At 40.3% G+C, this 20,232-nt stretch overlaps 2 protein-coding genes across 3 annotated transcripts; both read left to right on the forward strand.

Annotated features, from left to right (window-relative positions):
• Positions 1-629: 629 nt before the first annotated feature.
• On the forward strand, positions 630-8,138 carry LOC109984844 (hyaluronidase PH-20). The gene is made up of 4 exons (XM_020634990.3): positions 630-719; positions 1,630-2,559; positions 3,509-3,598; positions 5,169-8,138. Exons 2-4 carry the CDS (start codon positions 1,642-1,644, stop codon positions 5,496-5,498), a joined length of 1,338 nt encoding a protein of 445 aa, XP_020490646.1. The 5' UTR covers positions 630-719; positions 1,630-1,641; the 3' UTR covers positions 5,499-8,138.
• A 393-nt stretch (positions 8,139-8,531) lies between these two features.
• Positions 8,532-18,309, forward strand: LOC109984857 (hyaluronidase-5-like). 2 transcript variants are annotated; one of them, XR_010666671.1, is made up of 5 exons: positions 8,532-8,733; positions 14,572-15,520; positions 16,339-16,428; positions 16,524-17,115; positions 17,242-18,309. XR_010666671.1 is itself a non-coding variant. In XM_020635009.3 (4 exons), exons 2-4 carry the CDS (start codon positions 14,591-14,593, stop codon positions 16,941-16,943), a joined length of 1,440 nt encoding a protein of 479 aa, XP_020490665.1. In that variant the 5' UTR covers positions 8,532-8,733; positions 14,572-14,590; the 3' UTR covers positions 16,944-18,309. The 2 variants fall into 2 exon arrangements, 1 of the variants encoding a protein (XP_020490665.1); XM_020635009.3 differs by having other exon boundaries at positions 16,524-18,309.
• Positions 18,310-20,232: the final 1,923 nt, after the last annotated feature.

Below are 20,232 nucleotides of genomic sequence, written 5' to 3' on the forward strand. Positions count from 1 at the left end.
GTAAAATGATGACACTGTTGATTTAAAGCTTTTAATGGGTCATTTGTATAATGGATATGTGGTCATAGAAATATCACAGGGTTGACTGAGGCTGTGGGGGATGGGCCCAATGTGATAGCTTTCATGGGGCCCAGAAATCCTGGAGACACCCCTGATGCCATGTATGATTAGTGACCAGGCATCACAATCCTGCTAAAGATTCAAAAGGTTAAAACATTAACAAGTCGAAAACAATGAACATGAATTATACTGTACATCAGCTGGTTTCTGTCCAAAAAGAGGAAGCAGTGTGAACAAAAAAGATGGCACATTAAAAATACCACAGAGTGCAAAACTTTTGTCATTCAGATATTTCTTCCTGAAGTGACCAAAGCTTGCACTAAGCTCATCCTTGTGCATTAAAAGCTTGATAATTGTACTAATATGGATCACAAATTTTTTCCCTTTTTTATTGTTTCAGAATGCAAAAAAAAACTTCAAGAAATTGAAAAACACAAAAATGAAAACAAAAGTCATTTTTAATTGACAAAAAGTGTAAGTGTGCGGCCTTACATTTTCCAAAGACGGACTAAATGTTTGGTCCACCTGTACGTCAAGACCTCGATCAGATAACGACCCATCAGAGTGAAGAAACAGTTTCCTCTCAACCATGAAGCAGCAAAAGCACATGAGGAAAGTTTGTATAACAGCAAACTGTGAGTCACAGAGAAGCTCAGCAGGTAAGAGATAATTATTTAACGAAAATATATACTGAAAAACTATTTCAAACATGTACGACCTTTGTCTGATAAATAAGGATTATTGGAACAAGGCTGACAATGTTTTATCGAACAATTTGTTTTCAGTTTCAGAGTTTTCGCAAAATTTCAGCAAATTGAAAGTTAAGAGTGAGAAGGCAGTTTGGTGACCTGAACAGTGTTTATTCGGTTAAATAAAACCATGCCTGTTCTTACAAACTCCAACTGTTCTGCAGGGTGAAAGTGTTTTATTCATGCAGGATATAATCAGGAGAATTCAGCTTGAGGGAGTGGGAGGGGGTGGTGATGTTTATTCCCTGTAATGGGTCCACGACCATAGACTGTATGCACAAGACTGGTGTGCACATGATTAAACTGCTTAATTATGTTTTCTGGTTGCCAGCATTTTCTTCTCCACTCTTTTGTTGATGTTGTGATTCTGTCAAACTTGCACCAGAAGCAAATTCCTTCCTCTTTATCTGCAATATTGTTTGGTAGACTTAGAGTCTGCTCCAAATTGTCCTAGACATCACATACTAGTTTTCTTCAGCTTAAGCCATATGAGTCTCCTGAATCATTCTTGTGTGAAGTCAAGTTCTTACTAATTTCCTCAACAGTGTGAACAACTGGATTAGGGTTGTTTCAGGGGTAGTCCTGAAATTCTCTAGAAATATTCAGGAGTGCATTTGTGAAAAAAACAGCCTATTATTGATTGTATCACTGCCAAGTTGGTTTCAGAGCCCCGAACATGCAAATCTCATGATATGGTGAAAATAAAACATCCTATTGAACCTTTTATATGTCAAACACTCAAGGTGAAAATGGATAATGAAACAGATAAACCAGGGTCATAAATAGAAATGTGTCTAATATTTTGTCTACCCTCCATAAGTTCAGAGCCATCATGACAGCTCCAACCTTCCAGTCCTGTGTTCTCCTTTGCATCATTGGATCCATCACTACCATACTTGCACTGCCCCCAACAGAGGCCCCGCTGTTCAAGGGGCATCCTTTTGTGGCCATTTGGAATGCTCCAACTGATAAGTGTCAGCATCTCCACATCCCACTGGACACTGCAGCCTTCAAGGCGGTGACCAAACCAAACTTGGTGCCAGGGCAGTTCCTGACCATTTTCTACGAGGAACGACTAGGCCTCTACCCTAAAGTTGACAACAAAGGAGACAAGACCTACAATGGTGGAATCCCTCAACGAGGCCACCTGACAGAACACCTGGCAAAGGCAAAGAACCAGATAGATAGGTACATCTCCAAGGACTCTTCTCATGGGCTAGCTGTCATTGACTGGGAGTCCTGGCGTCCCCTGTGGGACCGAAACTGGGGGTCAAAGCATGTTTATCAGAAGTTGTCTATTGCTTACGCAAAGCAGATGTTTCCTTTTTTAACGAGGAAAAAAGTCTCAGAACGTGCAATGGTAGACTTCCAGGATGCTGGACGACGTTTCATGGAGAAGACCCTTAGCCTCGGCATCAGTGAACGTCCGAACCGCCACTGGGGCTTCTACCTGTTGCCTGACTGCTACAACTACGACTGGAAAAATAAAGACTACACAGGGAAGTGCCCTGCGGAGATGCAAAAGCAGAACAACAAACTGCTGTGGCTCTGGGAGCGCAGCACCGCCCTCTTCCCTTCCATCTATCTAAAAAAAAACCTGAGTAACACCGCCAAAGCCACGCTGTTCGCCCGCAACCGAGTCCAGGAAGCAGTGAGGGTATCCAAGCTGCCCAAACATCCATACACAGTACCAATCTACGTCTACCAAAAGCCATTGTACCGGGAACAAGCCAAGAAGTTCCTGAGCAAGGTTAGTCGGTAGTCTTGCTTAAAATTTGTCTATTTCTGGACTTACAACATATCTCTACAACATATTACTTTGGATGTCCCAAGCTAGCAAGTATTTCCAGTGTTTCTTTTGGTTAATATTCCTTTAAGAAGAAAAAATGGAAGTGTTGTTAAGACTGCCCTTCTGGCCTACATTCACTTTGCAGTACCAATGTTGGAGTTCTTTGCTAGGCTGGTGCCTGGCCGCTAAGGGATAAGATCACCATAAGTTGGTCTTCTTTGTTGTCCCTCGAGTTCCAGTCTTGGCTGAAAGCATTGTAAACTAGCCTCGTAGTTTAATGTTGACCGGGTTGACTTGTTGCCAGATGAGTTGTCTGTTACACTGGCTCTGGTCTCACAAAGTTGGCAACACTGACCACCAACTTCTTCTAGTACAGGCACTAACTGAGCTAACAAGCTACCAGTAACAAGCAGACAATGTGTAAAGTAAGTAAACTCTGTAAATCTAAAACTCCTAACTAGTGTTTTTGTACAATAATCAACGAGGTCCTGCTCAAAGCAAGTAGTAGAGACCAGGTACTGACGTCATGACAGGACATGTCATAAGCTTAGTAGGCGCGACTTACAGCTTCTAATATAGATTTTTAAAATTGTTGGACTGAGATGTTTCAGTAGTCAAGCCCAGAACGGCCAAATAAACACTAAACACTTTAACGCTCTAAAAAGACCTAATCTTAACCCTTGATCTACCTTTTGTATGGAATCCCAGTCTGAAAATGGTAAAACCCTTAAAGGTAACTTTGACAAAGAAAATTGTACAACATATGGGTGAAATATGATAATGTCTATTGAAGCAAGTCCCTTGATTTTTTAAATGAAGGAAACTGGTCTAAAAAACATGTTGTTTGTTAGTTGAGTATTTTTGTAAAGAAAGGTTGAAAAGTCCTCTGGGCATTGTCTCTCCTTTTCAGACTGATTTGGTGAGCACTATTGGAGAATCTGCAGCTCTGGGAGCTTCAGGGATAATAATGTGGGGAGCAACCAAAGACTACTACCACAAGGTAATCTCTGTTTTCTGAAACATGCACATTCTTTTGGATTATTTTAAAAGGGGAGGAGTCATCTTGTCCTTGGGCAAGACACTTAACCCCAAGTTGCTCCCGCTGCTTCATCGGTGGAATATGAATGTGTGTGAATAGGATTAGTTTCTTCTGATGGACACTTTACACAGCAGCCTCTACCATCAGGGTGTGAATGTGTAGGTGTGACCTGCGGTAAAAGCTCTTTGAGTAGTCAGAAGACTAGAAAAGCGATATACAAGCTCAAGTCCATTTACCATAAAATGTGGCTATAATCATTTTTTAATCATTCTGACTGTTAAGTGACCTCTCTCTAACACGTCTTAACCATTAAAGATTGGTCTCTTTTTTTAGTGAAATTTTCTGTTTTTCTTTTAAAAGTATATGCTGACAAAGCTGAGTAGGTAAAATAGTAACACAAATGTCAAGTGTGAACTGCTGAGATGAAGCACAGTGAAGCTTTAAGAGAGAACAATGACTTAAAGACACGTCATGTTTCCGGTCAGTTAAAAACATTGTGCATGTTGTGCTCTTTCCGGGTCTGAAAAAGGGGAACACAGATGACGAGGCTTTAATGAGAAAAGTATTTCTCTGCCTGTGTTTCCTCTTTAAGAAGGAACTCACAGGAGCCGCAGTTGACATTTGTTGTTTATTCTTAAACGTTTTGGGGCATTGATGGCTTAGTGGTCAGGTCGCCCTAAACGTACAAAAGCTATAGTCCCCAAGGTGGATGGTTGGGGTTCAAATCCGACTTGCAGCTCCTGCCACGCATGTCATTCCCTGCTCTCTCACAGTTTTTCTTCTCTATCCAAAATCCTGTCTAAATTAAGGCAAAAACCCCAAAATAAATCTTAAAATTCAATAGAGTTCTTTAAACACAAATTTTATATTCAAAGCTTCTTTGAAGAGTTTTTAACTGGTTTTGAAACAGACTGAAATTATTATTGAGATATTAATGACATAAAGACATAAAGTTGATGCGCGTAATGGGAGGCAACAAGAGACAAACAAATTAAGGAGAAAGGAAGTGAGTGATCAGCTGGGGGTAGTGTTAGATGAGGCTGAATGCTTTGGTGAACAGGTGGTGATTGAGGAGGTTTTTAAAAATGGCCAGAGATGCAGCAGTGCAGATTTACCATGTTGGCGGATTATTGGACCGAGGGGGAGCATGTAGATGGTGAAGAGAAGAGGGCCAAGCACAGAACCTTGTGGTACTCCTTGGTCATTCTTTGTAATGATTAAAACCATGGCCACAGGGTACAGTAGGAGTCAGACAAGATAATTAACAACACCTCAGGAACAGCCTGATTTTGTTACATTTTCCACAGCAAAGATTAACAATGAGGACAGCAGGAAGAGTTTTTTTTAAAACAAAAAACAATGCTAAAGATGTACAGGGCAAGAAAGGCAAAGAGATAATTAGTACAACTTTGTCCACAGATTGCGCTAAAATCAAGACAAAGAGAAAGTTCCTCAGAGTAGCTTTGATGTATTCAAACATCTTCTCACACTCATATTTTCAAAAACGTTTCTCTTTCTTTTCTCCCTTTAGGGCGCCTGTCATTCTCTGTCCAAGTACCTGGAATCCACCTTGAACCCTTACGTTGCCAACGTGACGGCGGCCGCCATGCTCTGCAGCCAGGTCTTGTGTCAGGGGAAGGGCCGCTGTGTCAGGAAGAACTACGACTCCACCCACTACCTTCACCTGAACCCCACCCACTTCAGCATCAAGAAGGCCGACAGGAAGTACGTGGCCGTTGGTCTTCCATCTGCTGCTGATCTTAAAACATGGGCCGAAAACTTCACCTGTCAGTGCTACATGGGATCCAGATGTTCACCGAAACTGCTGCGTCCTAAAAGGACCAAACACATCTGGGTTTAATCTGTAAACTTAAGCTCATGAGCATAACAGTTATGTAGTTATTGAAGCAATTAAAACAACTCTAATCTGATGAAATACCCTCTTAAATCGCCATCTTGTTCTTCTAGGCAGAAAGTCCTGTTTCTATGACAACAGTCTGTTGACATTGGCCACTGTCTGATCGACACTGCTCCTTTACTTTTAATTGTATGTTTTTTATTTGAGATCGTTTATTTCCTGATCAGACACGGAGCGAGTAGGATGTGGGTACAATACTTGAGCCGTATGCAACCAAACTACGGGAAATATCAAACATTTGTAAAAAGAGTGCTGGTGACGTCAACAGCGCCTTTCTGAAAATTGAAAGATTTTCAATTTGAACACTCGGTGCAGCTGCGAACGCTCTCTACTCATTGAAAACAATTGAAGAAAGACACTAGAAAAACACTAGGTGGACACGGGGTCTAAATGTAACATATAATTGCCAAGTCGTATACAATACCAAATTATTTGAATTGGAAACTTAAAGGCACTGAAAACTGTTCTTTGTATATGGCAACCATTTTGCTTGAGTCAAAACACACACTGGCCTAAGATAACCGTTAATGATTCACTCTTGCTCTGTGAGTTTCAGAACCAAACAGGAGAGGAGGTATAGGTATTGGATGGATAGATGGGTTCAACTGCTGGTCAACAGGCGTTTCAGTTCATCACTCTGACCTCAGCTCCGCGTCTGTCATTTTTACCCATTGGGCATTTGTTTAATAGATGTAGCCATTTTGTATTTTGAGAGTTCCAGACTTTTCTCTCGGCAGACATACAGACTTGTCATAGCAAGAAAATCTTAGGTAAAAGATAATAACACCATGCAGTGATGAATCTTGTCCGTTTAGGTGTGTCAGTACAGCAAGTACCATATCAAGGCTTTGGCACTGGCACACATTAATAAAGTGCACTCATCATAATGCTGTTTTTTTAGGACAGAATTTTTCATCCATTATACAAGTTCCTTCTTGTCTGTGAGCAGAAAATTAAAGCTTTTTAGCAGAATGGGATATAAGTTAATTTTGAGGAGATTTCCTAAGCAGCAAGCTTAAGCATTTACAGTTATGGCACAAAAGCATTCACACTTGCTGCTGTTTAAGGAAACTTCCCAACATGGTCACTAATGTCAAATGAGTGTAGATTTTAAATAGGACATATTATCCCCCCTTTCCATCTTTTCAAACAGTCCCCTGTGGTCTAAATGAAACATCTGTGCTGTGCTTTGGTCAAAATATAACATGAATCAAGCACCAGAGGAGGTTTGTGACCCTGTATAAACCAGCTCTCTCAGAACGCTCCGTTTTGGTGTGTGTGTCTCTTTAAATGCAATGAGCCCCCCCTGAGTTTTCCCCGTAGACATCACTCCTTCGCTAGTGAGAATAAAAATGGCGGACCTGCGTAAAAGTTTTGCTCTAGGCTTGGGGGTGACCAGAATTTTAACCAGAATCCCACTGTCAGAAGGAGAGCACATTTGAAAAGGAGCATTTTCCTCTGTGTTGTAAGACTTATGCAGACCACAAACAAAGGACTGGATGGGTTTATTTCACATTTTGGGGGTCGGTAGACACTCAGGTTACCCAAATATATGTTCAACAACACTGTACAAGTGGGTTTTTCATAATACGTCCCCTTTAAATGTACTCAATTAAAGTTGTTCCTAAGAATTCCTAAGTGCATGCCATATTGCACATGTTCCCCTGTCTGTGTAGCGAATCGGCCCTGCAAGCAGTGCCTACATGCTATATGTTTTGACAATAATCATACCTACATATCCAAATCAGCCATAGTTCAAAATGCATTCTTGTCCTATTCGCTTACATTTTTGGATGCAATTTGGCAGCCGTGACAAAAGAAGCAGAAAGACAAAGGAAAAAGAGCTTCAAAAAGACAAATTGCTTCCATATCATACATGTTGCACTCTATTCCTTCAACTGGTCTTGTTCAACAGCTGAGCAGTGCGGTTGAGAGAGCGCTGTATGTATTTGTAGGTATGTCTGTTAAATAATGCTGTTTTCTATGCTTGTGTTGTACCTTGTTTTTGTGTTAGGACCCCTTTGAAAATGAGATGGTGCATCTCAAGGGGCTATCCTTTAATAAATTAAAATCAACCTGCTAACCAAGATGAATATGATAAAATGGTGCATCTCTAATTGTATGCTATCATAATGACTAGAAAATAGTCAGATTAATGTAACATAGGAGAAAGACGATAAGGCCGTTCTGGACGCAAAAAAGGTGTGAATGGGGCCAAAGGTCAAAAAATTTCTGTGTCGACCTTTCGGTGCACCCTTAGTTTGAACAAAGTGCGTCAGCACTGACATCAGGATTAAAGTACTTTACACAACAATAGAGTACATAATGAGTGCAGCGCAATGAAGGCCTCAAGCCCAAACATGTCGATCTGACGTTAAAATTGTTTTCTGTAGTACAAGCTGATGGAGTTTAGACCTCCTCAAGGCTACTAGCTGCAACCCCTGTAACCTTTGTTCAGGACAAATCTCTTCTTATTTCTTATCCCATGAGTCCTACACTCAAAAGAACAATGCTTTGCTGGAGATCATGCATGAGTTTGCTCTCCATGATTACAAAAATATTAAAAGGAAATCTGTAAAATGACCTGGGTTTTGCAGAATGAGTGATTCATGTTTTTGCAGAATTCTGTTGGGTACATCTACCATGTATTGCAGTTTATTTCCAGCCAAATTACAAGTAATCCTTCCCTTTGTGGGCTGACATAGAGCAGAAGTTGGTGATGATTGAAGACGGACGGAACAGCCCAGTTTCTTCATGTGATTCACCACTCTTCTGGTAGATTTCCTTTTAGTGAACCTCCATCAACAGCTGACCAAGTTCAAACTCTCACTGCATACTTCGCGTGTCCTGACACAGCCCCCGGATATGAGCGGCACTTGTGTCCACACATTGTCCTCATCCCAGAGCTTCCTCAGATATCTGCCTCCGGGCGGAGAGGGGTGGGGGGGAGCTCATCCTGAGCCTGGAACACATCAGGACGTCCCAATAAATAACAGAACACCCCGGGCCTGCAAATCATTCTGCTCTGACAAGTTTCCACAAGTGTTCTGCGCCTGTGATTGAAGCTCTGGCATCAGCTCGTTTAACGAGGAGAGCAAGTTTATGACAAACAGGTAATCATTTAACGACTCACCGAGCGTGCAGATTGGACAGGGGGGACGTTGGACCACCACAGCAGGTTGGTACTTACTTAATAACGTCTTATTTAACTGTCTCATTTGGGTTCAAAGGTTTATTGGTGTTTTCCTGAGAGTTTAACCGAACATTACCAGGGTCGTGTTCATCAGCAGCTGTGACATTGTTTTTACTCTCAGGAGTGTAGCCTCTTTTGAAAACGACAGAAATCATAAACCTGTCAGGCTGTAACCTGCCTGGAGATAAAGTTACTGTAGTGACACATCTGATCCTGTGAACTCGTAAAGATACAGAAGCTTACACTGCGTTGAGTGTAATAGACTATCAGTCAGTTCTTTTTACAGTGAGGACTGTTTCACAGGGTCTCGTATTCATCAGGCAGCAGAACAGGTGACTGAAAGTGTTATCAGGCCGTGCAGACAGGTGCACAGATTAGCTTGTAAAAACAACAGGACATGTTTTTCTATAGAGAGGTACGACTGTGTGAGACTTGTTGACAGCTGACTATAAATAGATGTAAAGCCTCTGTAACATCTGCAGTGTGTCTGGTTTCAGTTTGCTCTTTTCATTCTTACCTGACCTTTCTAAGTATTAACAAATACAAAAAACAAACTAATACTTCAAGTGATAGATGAGGGGGAAATAGAAAATTAAATCTTACAGCTTTCTTCAAGTTTATGCAACCTAACCAAGGTGCTTTTCAGCCAAAAAAATATCACTTGAATTAACAAGATGATGCATTTGTAAATAAGTGTGAATAAAGAAAATAAAAATAAGTTGTTGCTTAAGTATGAAAAACAGATTTTGGCATTTTAATTTTAATTTCAAACCTTTATTTAAGCCTTGAAAATCATTGAGGTTTCCCTCATTTTGAGATACAAATCAAAACAAAATAAAAAGGTCACAAAACAACAACAAGTCAGGATGATTCTCAGTAGAAACCATCACACTCTATGGTAAAGTGGTTTGAGAACATTGTCCTAATTTGTCCAAGAGAAACAAGAGTGTCCATCTTGAGAGAGTGTTGTAAATTATAAGCAAAAAAGCTAAAAGTGGATTTTCCAAGTTCAGGATTCTCCGTTTCTATTTTCCTCTCTGTCGCTCGCGTCGACAGGCGAGGAACGAGAAAGGTGGGGGACTTTACATGACACTGACGCTCGCTTTTCTCACTCGGCACACCTTGTTGGCTTGTTGTACAAAGTGGAGATAACGATGTATTAATAATATCGACATCCATAATTGAAATGTTGAGTTTTGACTTTAATAACGACATGTAACGCTCGCCTACTGTTGGGACACAGGGTTAAATGTTTGTAGTGCATCGTTAGAACTTGTGTTCAAACTAGGCCCTGTTTGAACTTTGCAAAGATGGTGCAACCCAGGGTATCTGAGACCAAGTAAAAATGCTTTTCCAAGATGAAACAGAGACCTCAAAAATGTACAACACTACTTAACCGATGCTAAAACCCTCCAGTCATCCTCATCCTCCAAGTCATACGTGCAAGATCACCATGACAACCCTATTTTTTTACAGAGGATTTTCTCTACCTCGAGCTAGGTGTAAGATTTAAGTCGTAACTTCTGCCTACATTAGAACAATCTCCCCTGGTGCAACACCTTAAATGTTATGAGAATCAGAATCAGAATCAGAATCAGACTTGGGTTTTGGTGCTAAACAATTAACAAGGAAATAAAGCAGAAATAGCAACAACTTACATAATATAGTATAAGAAGCTATTACAATATATAAAATAGAATTTAAAAATGTAAAATATAAAAAATAAGAAACACAAAATGTACAAAAGGTGCAATGTAGGAGCTGTGCAGTGGACTTTGAGAAAAAAATGAGTGCATTGTTAGAACTCATACTCTGCCATATTTGAACTTATGTAAAGACAGTGCAACCCAGTGCAGCTACTTAGTTCAGTGGTAATGTATTTTGGTGTTTTAATTTGTCATGCATCCAGTGAAATATCAGCATCTCAGTCAGTGATAAAAAGTCAAAAAAGTGAATTTGACATCTCCAAATTTCACAGCTGGATTGGTTGCTGCCGTGAGCAACAGACGGGAACTGAAGCTGCTGATGTCGCATACCTCAACAATTACAGAGTCAGCCGTTCTTTGTCAGGATATTAAAAACACATAAATCTCCTTTTAAGTCGAGACATGTGGTGCTACATCACTGTTGTCATATGAAAAACGTTCACCATGTTTTAACTTGAACTGAACATTTTTCCAAACGGCTGCAATGAGAAAAAAATTAAGAAATATGTGACGGTAAACAAAGTGTGTGATGCTCCAAAAAAATTCAAATTAATATGTATAAATGTGAATGATTACAGATATTTTAGATTTAGATTTAGATTTCTTTATTTAAAAGGGACAACGCACATTAGTTAACAAGAGCAACGAAGTCACACATGTAAATGTGCCAGATTTAGCCATGCAGGCTAATTTTCATCTGCAGTCCCTGCATATAAAAGCACAGACAAGGAGCATATACAGTATAAGCACAGACAAGGAGCATCAGCGCACAGACTACAAGTAAAGACAAAGTACATTAATCCAGATTATGGCAGCATGTCTGATTTTTGAATAGCCATTGTTTTATAGATTTAGAAAAGGATTTCAGAGATGTAATGTTCCTTAGTTCTGTGGGTATAGTATTCCAAGTATGTGCTGCTCGATAAGAAAAGACTGACTGCCCAAAACTACTTTTTATACATGGAATTTTACAATCCCCTCTTGCAGATGCTCTGGTAGATGTGTTTAGATTTTGTTTAATGAATTCATTGAGTGGAGGGGGAGCCATACGATGAAATTTTTTATATACAAGTAAAATGTCGACTAATCTAATCATGTTTTCCCAGTTTAATAAATTATATTTAGTTAGGATTTTACAATGATGATATGAGTTTGACTTTTTATCCAATGTTTTTAAGGTCTGTTTATAAAGTGTCTCAACTGATCTTAATGTGGTCCGTCCTGTCTGTGTCCAACTGGTGATAAAGTAATTCATATGTGATAAAATCATGGCATTCATGTACAACTTTGAGGCCTCCGTAGTTAAATTATTCCTAATGTGTCTGAAATTTGCTGAATTAAATTTGATTCTATTCACTACTTTTTTAACTTGTGATTTAAATGTAAGTTTTGAATCTATTAATATTCCTAGATATTTAAACTCTTGTACCACTAAGAGTGTTCTTCCTTCTACCGTAACAGGAGGATCTGGATCTTTATTTGCAGATTTTGAAAAAAACATACATACTGTTTTATTGACATTGAGGTGCAGACATGAATTTGCTAACCAATTTGAGATGTTGACCATTGTAGCTGATAACTCTTCTGCAGCTTGCCTCTTGTTTTTAGCGTGTAGATATATGACTGAGTCATCAGCATACATCTGACAGGTTACAGTGGGTGGACAGACTTCAGGTAGGTCATTAATATATAAACTAAATAACAGGGGACCCAAAATAGAACCTTGGGGTACACCCACATGAATGTCAGTTATATTTGAATTTGTATGATCCACTCACATTGTTTCCTGTCTGTTAGGTATGATTTTATTCATTTAATGACATCAGGTGAGAAATTAAACTTAGATAACTTGGCAATTAAAACCTCATGATTAACCAAATCGAAGGCTTTCTTTAAATCAAGAAAAACAGCTCCCACAACTCCACCCTTATCCAACTTAGACTTAATACTTTCCAAAAGAAAACAATTAGCCGTTTCCATAGAGTGATGTTTTCGAAACCCAAATTGCATAGGATGCAATGGGACAGAACCTATATTTAAATGGGTGGTAAACTGTTCAGAGATCCATTTCTCTCTGCAATTTTTGATGCTACTGGAAGAATGCTTATCGACCTACAGTTACTAACAACAGTGTGATCACCTGATTTGAATACTGGTGCGATTATAGCAGTTTTCCAGGAGTCGGGAAACACTCCTTCATTGATGGACCAATTTACAATTTTTGATATAGAAGGGGTAAGTGCCTCCTTGTGGGTTTTAATAAATACTGTATCCATCCCATATATATCTTTAGCCCATGAACTATTAAGAGAAGAGATAATCATATTTACTTTAGAGTCTGTCACTTCTCTAAAGATCGAAGTGGGAGCATCTTTGTTTAAAGGGGTGAGAGAGTAATTTGAGCCAGAAAAATTCTGAGATAGAGTTTTTGTAAAATTTATAAAATAACAATTAAATGCGGCTGCCACTTTACTCGAATCATGAGTTAAATTTCCCTCTATATTAATTTCTATTGGTTTACTAATGGCATTCGGTTTCCCTGTCAATTTTCCTAAATGCTGCCAGATTTCTTTGGCATTTCCCCTGGCTTCACGAATAGCATTAATAAAAAATGTTGCTTTTGCCTGCCTGAGCTCTTTTAAAACCTTATTTCTCAGTGTAGTATAAAAACGTCTCTCATGGACCAGTTTATTTTTAAGTGCCATTTTAAGGGCATGGTCCCTCTGTTTCATTAGTGACCGAATAGTCTCATTTATCCAAGGTAGGTGTTTTTTTTTACCTGGTTTACACATAATTTTTCTCTTAAAACTGTGTATGATTGTTTCAAGTTTAACCATGAAAGAATTACAGTTATCATCAAGACTTTTATGGACTAGATGTTCATTCCAATTGACCTCTTTAATTGCATTATCAAGTCTGGGCAATTGACTCTTAGCAATTCCATACTGATCTAACTTTGTGTGGGTTGATAGATTTGATCTCATTTTAGATAACTTTCTTACTATCAAAATCATATTGTGGTCAGACAGTCCTGTGATCAAATTGTAGGATGTCTTTATTCTTTCTGGCCTGTTTGTGAAAACCATATTAATAAGTGTTTCTGAGGAGCTAGTCATCCTGATTTCGGACTCTATCCACTGTCCTATCTCTCCATTAAAGGCATAAAAAACCCAAAAATAAATCTTTAAAAAAAAAAAAAAAAAATCAAAATTACTTGTAACACATTTTAGCTCTTTCCTTTTAGCTTTATCACTCCAATTTATATTAAAATCTCCTAATAAAATAATTTCATTTTTAGCATCACATTCCTTCAGAAGGGCATTCAATTGTTCATAAAAAAACTGTTTTTGTGGATGGTGGTCTATACATTCCAATCATAGTGAATGACATTTGGGCTGAGAGATTTAATTTGAGAACAATACATTCCATGTCATTAACACAGGAAAGGTGAATTTGTGTACAATTTATACTGTCTGTATATTAAAGGTGACATATTCTCCTCCTCTTCAACCAGTTTAAATAAGTCTCAGAGCTCCCCAAAACATGTGTGTGAAGTTTCTTGTTCTAAATCCACTCTGATCCTGTATTTGATCATGCCTATAAACCCCTCTATTTCAGCCCTGCTCAGAACAGGCTGTTTCTGTGTCTGTAGCTTTAAATGTAAATGAGCTGTGTCTGACCACACATCCTCTCTGGAAGGGCTTGGGTGGCTCGGGCTTTCTCGCTCCATGTCCTATTGTTTATGGTGAGAAGGCAGACTCAGAGGGCAGAACAAACACCTAGCTGTGGGAGTGTCACCCACCTGGGGGAGGGGTTACTGCCCTTTGTGATGTCATGAAGGGAAAATCTCCAAACGGCCTGTTTGAGCACAAATTTTCTGAAAAGTGGAGCAGGGAAAAGACGGCAAGGATGGACTTAGAGAAACATAGTGAAGTGGATTTTGCATCATGCACCTTTCAAACATTTTATTTGTCTTTAAATAGTTAGAAAAATCTCAAATTCATATCATCATGTCTTTCTTTATTTAACTGATTTCAATAAACCTTTAAGACCGTTACTTTTCTGTATACAATCCTCTTTTAATCATTTGTTTGTTTTTGTTCTTGCTCCTTCATAGATCAGATAACTGTTTGAAAATGAGCCGAGTAAAATGGCATTTCTTCACCCTTTTCATCGCCATGTTCGCCCTGTTGCCCTCCAGCCGAGCCTTACCGAGGACAGACCCTCCCATCCGCCCTGACCAACCCTTCCTGTTCATGTGGAACGCCCCGACCGAGCTGTGCGAGATCCGCTTCGGCATGCCACTCGACCTTTCCTACTTCCACTTCGTCAGCAGCACCCTGAAGACAGCAACCAACCAGACCATCTCCATTTTCTACACCGACCGCTTCGGCCTCTTCCCCTATTTGGACGAAGACACTGGCGAGATGTACGACGAGGGTTTGCCGCAGCTGGTCGACCTGCAGGAGCACCACGAGCTGGCCGAGGACGACATCAAGTATTACATCCCTGCAGACCGGCCGGGCCTGGCTGTGCTGGATTTCGAGGAGTGGAGGCCGCAGTGGGTCAGAAACTGGGGCAGCAAAGACATCTACCGACAGATTTCCATCGAAACGGTCCAGAAAAAGAATGCGTCCTTGTCCGAGGAAGAGGCTGAGGACCGAGCAAAGCTCGTTTTCGAGCATGCGGCTAAGAGGTACTTTCTGCGCTCGCTACGCATTGGGAAAAGGCTGAGGCCCAAAAGACTCTGGGGTTACTACCTGTACCCCGACTGCTACAACTATGACTACAACCAGGACATGGTGGGTTACACTGGAGAGTGTCCTCCCATCGAAGAGGACAGAAATGATCAACTGCTGTGGCTCTGGAAGGACTCCACGGCGCTCTTTCCATCCATTTACCTAGAGCTGGTGCTCAGAGACTCCCAGCAGGCCCGGCTGTTCGTCCGTCACCGCATCAGGGAAGCCATGAGGGTGTCGACGCTCCCCAACAACTCCTACTCTGTCCCCATTTACGCCTACATCCGCCCTGTGTACAAAGACAGCATCGATGACTACATGTCGGAGGTCAGACACACCTTTGAACGCCTAGAAGAGATGCTTTTCTATTTTAAACTAAATGTTAAGAAAGAGGACTGGTGCTTCTAGATGTATTAGTTGTAAAGCTACCTAGTGAAATTAACAGAGTTTCAATACCTTACAACATGGAAGTGAATTTAAACACAGACAGCCTTTATTCTATTGATCACATGAAAACCCCTTACTAATACTGTTACAATGCAAAACACCCGTTACACAAACTGATTCTTGTTAGGATAAGCTGGATTTATTCACCTCGATGTCGAGAAAACTACTAAAAGCAACATATTTTCTACATAAAGTAGGCCTAAATGGTTTGTACACCAGCTCTGCAGTAATGAGTAGGCATAAAAGCAAACATGCAGGATTCTTTTTAAAAATGTTTTTAGAAAACATGCCTATGATCTTAAGTGTCTTAAAATGCGATTTTTCACACTTAAATGTATTAGAAATCAAATATATCCTCTGAAAATAACTCTGTGAGTCATGACTGTCTACAATGAGTGTGACATCCGAGTCCCACTGTCTGTGATGCTTTCCGAGCTTTCCTAGCTGTAGCTTCACTTTGTTTACATCGCCGAGACAGCTGGTCGGCTCATCCCCTTGCCTGTTAAAGTTGTTTAATTGAGGGACTAGAGAAAAGAAGAATAACATACTGTACTCACTGCTTAATTGAACTTCACCTAAGTGTTTTCAGATCACGGTCATTTCAGGTAAATTTACATGCAATGTGAAGATACGAGCTAACTTAAGAGCGCTAACATTAGCATGTTAACACTACAATTAACTTTTTTATTTTTCTGCAGTTTGATCTGGTGAACACCATCGGAGAAGCCGCCGCCCTCGGTGCTGCAGGGGTCGTTTCATGGGGAGACATGAACCTCACAGACACTGAGGTAAAAACTAAAGGGAGTTTTCTGTGAAGCTTTAAACGTATTCAGTTTGAAACTGCCCTTGAAAACCAATCACTCTCTATCCCATAATCCTGCAGGACTCTTGCTTTGATGCCCGACGTCACCTGGAGCAGATTATGAACCCGTACATCCTGAACGTCACCACAGCGACCAAACTCTGCAGCAAGGCGCTGTGTCAGGGCCGAGGTCGCTGTGTGAGGAAGAACTGGGATGAAAACGTCTACCTTCACCTTAACCCCAACAGTTTCCGTATCCAGCGGCAGCAGCGCGGAGGACCACTGTCTGTCAGTGGCGACCTATGGCAGGACGACATTAACTGGTTTGATAGAAAGTTCGACTGCATGTGTTACAGCGACGCGCCGTGCAGGTCAGTTCTCATGATCAACTTCATACCTGAGGCCGTCGCCACGATGACGAATCTAGGGGCTGATAGGCCTCGCCCCCTCCTGCTGCTTATGATACTGCTCTGTCTGAAGTTTATCATGATGACAATTTAAGTCAAGGACGGGTGGTTTCAGGCACTTTAGGACAATTTCAAGCTTCAGTTTGTTCACAATGTTTTCTATTGTTATTTCTGACTGTTTTTTATCAGCACTTTGAACGATTTTTTAAAACTCAATTAAACCAAATCTCTCACTCTTAATCAGGCAGAGTTTCTCCTAACAGCATGTGAGTACAACATAAACCAAGTTAAGGTTATAACATTATAATCTTCATTATATCTGTAACAAGGAATCTCAAACAGATTGTCAGATTTCCATTTAACACACAGTTTTACCTGTTCTCTTGTTGCAGTAGATGCATGCAGTACAGTGAGACAACCACTGGATGGCAGCACATCCTGACCAGAAACAGGAGGAGGAGGAAGAGGAGGAGGACAGGAGTAATTAAAGAGAAATGGTTGTATAAAAAAATCAAATCAAATTATATTTCATAATCATAATTCATAAAAGAGTGACTAAGGAGTATTTTTCTGTAAAGACTCTTCGGCTTTGTCAGCCTCATGTAATTCTCTGAATACATTTTTGCTCAGGACAAAAAGTGACCATTCATACAAAGGCGCTAGAAGTCAGTCACAGTCGGGGGTGGCTCTGAGAAGTCTTTCTATACGTATCTGCTGTGCAAAATGATATTTTATTGATTTATTTTAGTGTGAAGCCACTCTGACCTTGAGGGGGTGGCTGTGGCTCAGTTAGAAGAGTCAGTCGTCTCTCAACCAGAAGCTTGGGGGTTCGATTCCCAATTCAGCAGTAAGGCTCTTTTCAGCAGTAGAAATGTTACTCCAATGAGCTGATTTGAGAGGGAATTGAATGCTGCCTTCACGTGCTCCTCTGAAACTTTGTGGTAAAATTATGACGACATCGGACGACGGTGTTGGACCTTCCTGCGGGCTTGACTTTATACAGATCTGACCATCATGTTATCCCATTACTTAGTTAATGGACAAACTCACCGGGACTTTTGAAAAAGACGTGAAAACAGCAGTTTAGTTTGTCTCTAATCACAGCTGTAGTTTCACCATTTTATTCATTATGTTTGACCTGACCACATCAAATAAAAGCAGCTTATCAGGCTTAGAAATTATAATTATGATGTGATTATTATAGATACTCAAGAACCAAACCCCATTTCATTATTTTACACAAAGAGTTTTGTAAATATTTATTTTAAAATGTTTGGTGAATAGAAATTCCTAACTTTTAATCTTGAAGAAAACTCCTGAGACTTTGTCTTTCCTTTTCTTGTCTCTTACTCACTTTTCCTCTGTCATTTGATTTATTCCGCTAATTTCTTTGTAACTTTATTGGTACTCAAAATTTGATATTGTTGTGAAAAAATAGTTTTTTATAAACTTTATTCCAAGCCAAATGAAATGTCTTTGTGTTTATTTATTATAATGTCATGTTTAAAGTTAGCTTATTTAGAAAACAAACTCTCTCGGCTGCACTGCAGGTTGTTGTCCTGCAGGGGGAGCCAGAGCTCTGTTAGTCCACGCTAATATTATACAGGCGGGGCCACCCTGTTGTATTCTCTTCCTGCACCTTACAGTGGGGGTGCCAAAAGTATGATCCAGTATGCAAAAACTACAAATACTAATCACATAACTTGCAAAATAAAAATAACCAAAAATTTGGTTAAACATCTTGGAAGTAAACGTCTTGGACAATAATCTACATAACTAACTTTGTTCCTGCTGCTATCACTGAAGTAAACAAGCTGTAGCAATATTTGCACATACATATTTATTTATCCAGTGATTTAAGTCGTTCAGCACCATACAGAACCTTTGAACCTTTGAGCTCAGGGCCACCATACGCCTTTGAACCATTGAGTTTCAGGGCCACCGTACAGAACCTTTGAAGCTTTGACCCTCAGGGCCACTGTACAGAACCTTTGAGCCTCAGGGCCACCGTACAGAACCTTTGAAGCTTTGACCCTCAGGGCCACCGTACAGAACCTTTGAAGCTTTGACCCTCAGGGCCACCGTAAACCTTAGAACCTTTGAGCCTCAGGGCCACCGTACAGAACCTTTGAAGCTTTGACCCTCAGGGCCACCGTAAACCTTAGAACCTTTGAGCCTCAGGGCCACCGTACAGAACCTTTGAACCAACCAGATTTTCTAAAGTGGCTCTGAGACACATGAACAATTTCCGGCCAAAATACAGAGAACCCTTTAAGTAGAGCAGCCAGTTTGTGATGCAACATCAAAGAGATTCTGGCTAATAGCATGAGAGAAAATAACCAAGAAATGTAAATATGAATCCACAGGATTTGGAGCAGGATATCTTGCCGTGTCCATGTGGGCTGCTTACCTCTCAGTGTGTCACTGATCGTGCTGACTGTGTGTCCTCGAGGCAGCAGGGTTTTCTTCTGTTATTTGGTTCTGCTGTCAGGAACATTTTTCTCCTCCAGCGGCGGGCCGTGATCGTCCTGCTGCTTCTGATTTCACACAAGAGATCTGAGAGAGACACACAAGTCCTGCACAAAAAGCTCTGCACCAACACAACCAGAGGACAAGATTATTCTAATTTCATCACAGCACACATTTTACTGCACAGTTTCTGCAAAACAGAACAGTTACTGTCTGATGTGGTAAAAGTATTTGGAGTCAAAAGTTTAAATCCACTGAGGATTTGATGCTCAAATAAGGCACCAGAAATGAGTAAAGGTTTATTTTACAGGTTTCAAAGTAAAAAGAGGATTAAATTATAAAAAGATGAAACCTGGCAAGCTTACTTCTTACAGGAAATATATATAAAAAAATATACAAATTCCTCACTAGTTGTTTGTTGCTAACACCATTTGTCTTTCTTTCTGAGAGTAAGCGAAGACTGACACCACCCTCATGTATGTTCATAACATCTGAGGCAGGGGGGTCAAACTCATATTGGGTCAGGGGCCGGATTAGTTCCAATGAGACCTTCAGTGGGCCGGACTAATTTTGCTGACATCACTATAACTCAAAACATGTATTTATCTAAGGCTATAAGTATGCATCTGGTTAGCTTAGCTTAGCATTAGAGGTGTTTTGGTACACTTTTCCCCTTCTACATGCTAATCCTTAAACCTTGCTGGCCTTATTGATTATTGGCCGTTAGCAAGTTTCCCTTGTTATTTATTTGATTGATTTTAAACATGTTGTGGGACGACACAGTCCCATGGAAGTGGCTGGGCGTCAGGGGCGTCGGATGGTAGTAGCGCCAAAAACCTACTGTAGAAGTTTAGTTTGAGCGGCGCTTCTGCGATGGATGGATGCCTATAGCGAAGCTCCTGCTTCCTTTTGCA

The sequence above is a fragment of the Labrus bergylta genome, chromosome 7, assembly GCF_963930695.1.
Source record: "Labrus bergylta chromosome 7, fLabBer1.1, whole genome shotgun sequence".
Classification (NCBI taxonomy): Eukaryota; Metazoa; Chordata; class Actinopteri; order Labriformes; family Labridae; genus Labrus; species Labrus bergylta.

Coding starts and splice junctions, on each gene's coding strand:
- LOC109984844 (XM_020634990.3), top strand. CDS start 1,642: ATGACAGCTCCAACCTTCCAGTCCTGTGTTCTCCTTTGCATCATTGGA. Junction 2,560..3,508: donor CCAAGAAGTTCCTGAGCAAG/GTTAGTCGGTAG, acceptor TCTCCTTTTCAG/ACTGATTTGGTGAGCACTAT. Junction 3,599..5,168: donor CCAAAGACTACTACCACAAG/GTAATCTCTGTT, acceptor TTCTCCCTTTAG/GGCGCCTGTCATTCTCTGTC.
- LOC109984857 (XM_020635009.3), top strand. CDS start 14,591: ATGAGCCGAGTAAAATGGCATTTCTTCACCCTTTTCATCGCCATGTTC. Junction 15,521..16,338: donor TCGATGACTACATGTCGGAG/GTCAGACACACC, acceptor ATTTTTCTGCAG/TTTGATCTGGTGAACACCAT. Junction 16,429..16,523: donor TGAACCTCACAGACACTGAG/GTAAAAACTAAA, acceptor ATAATCCTGCAG/GACTCTTGCTTTGATGCCCG.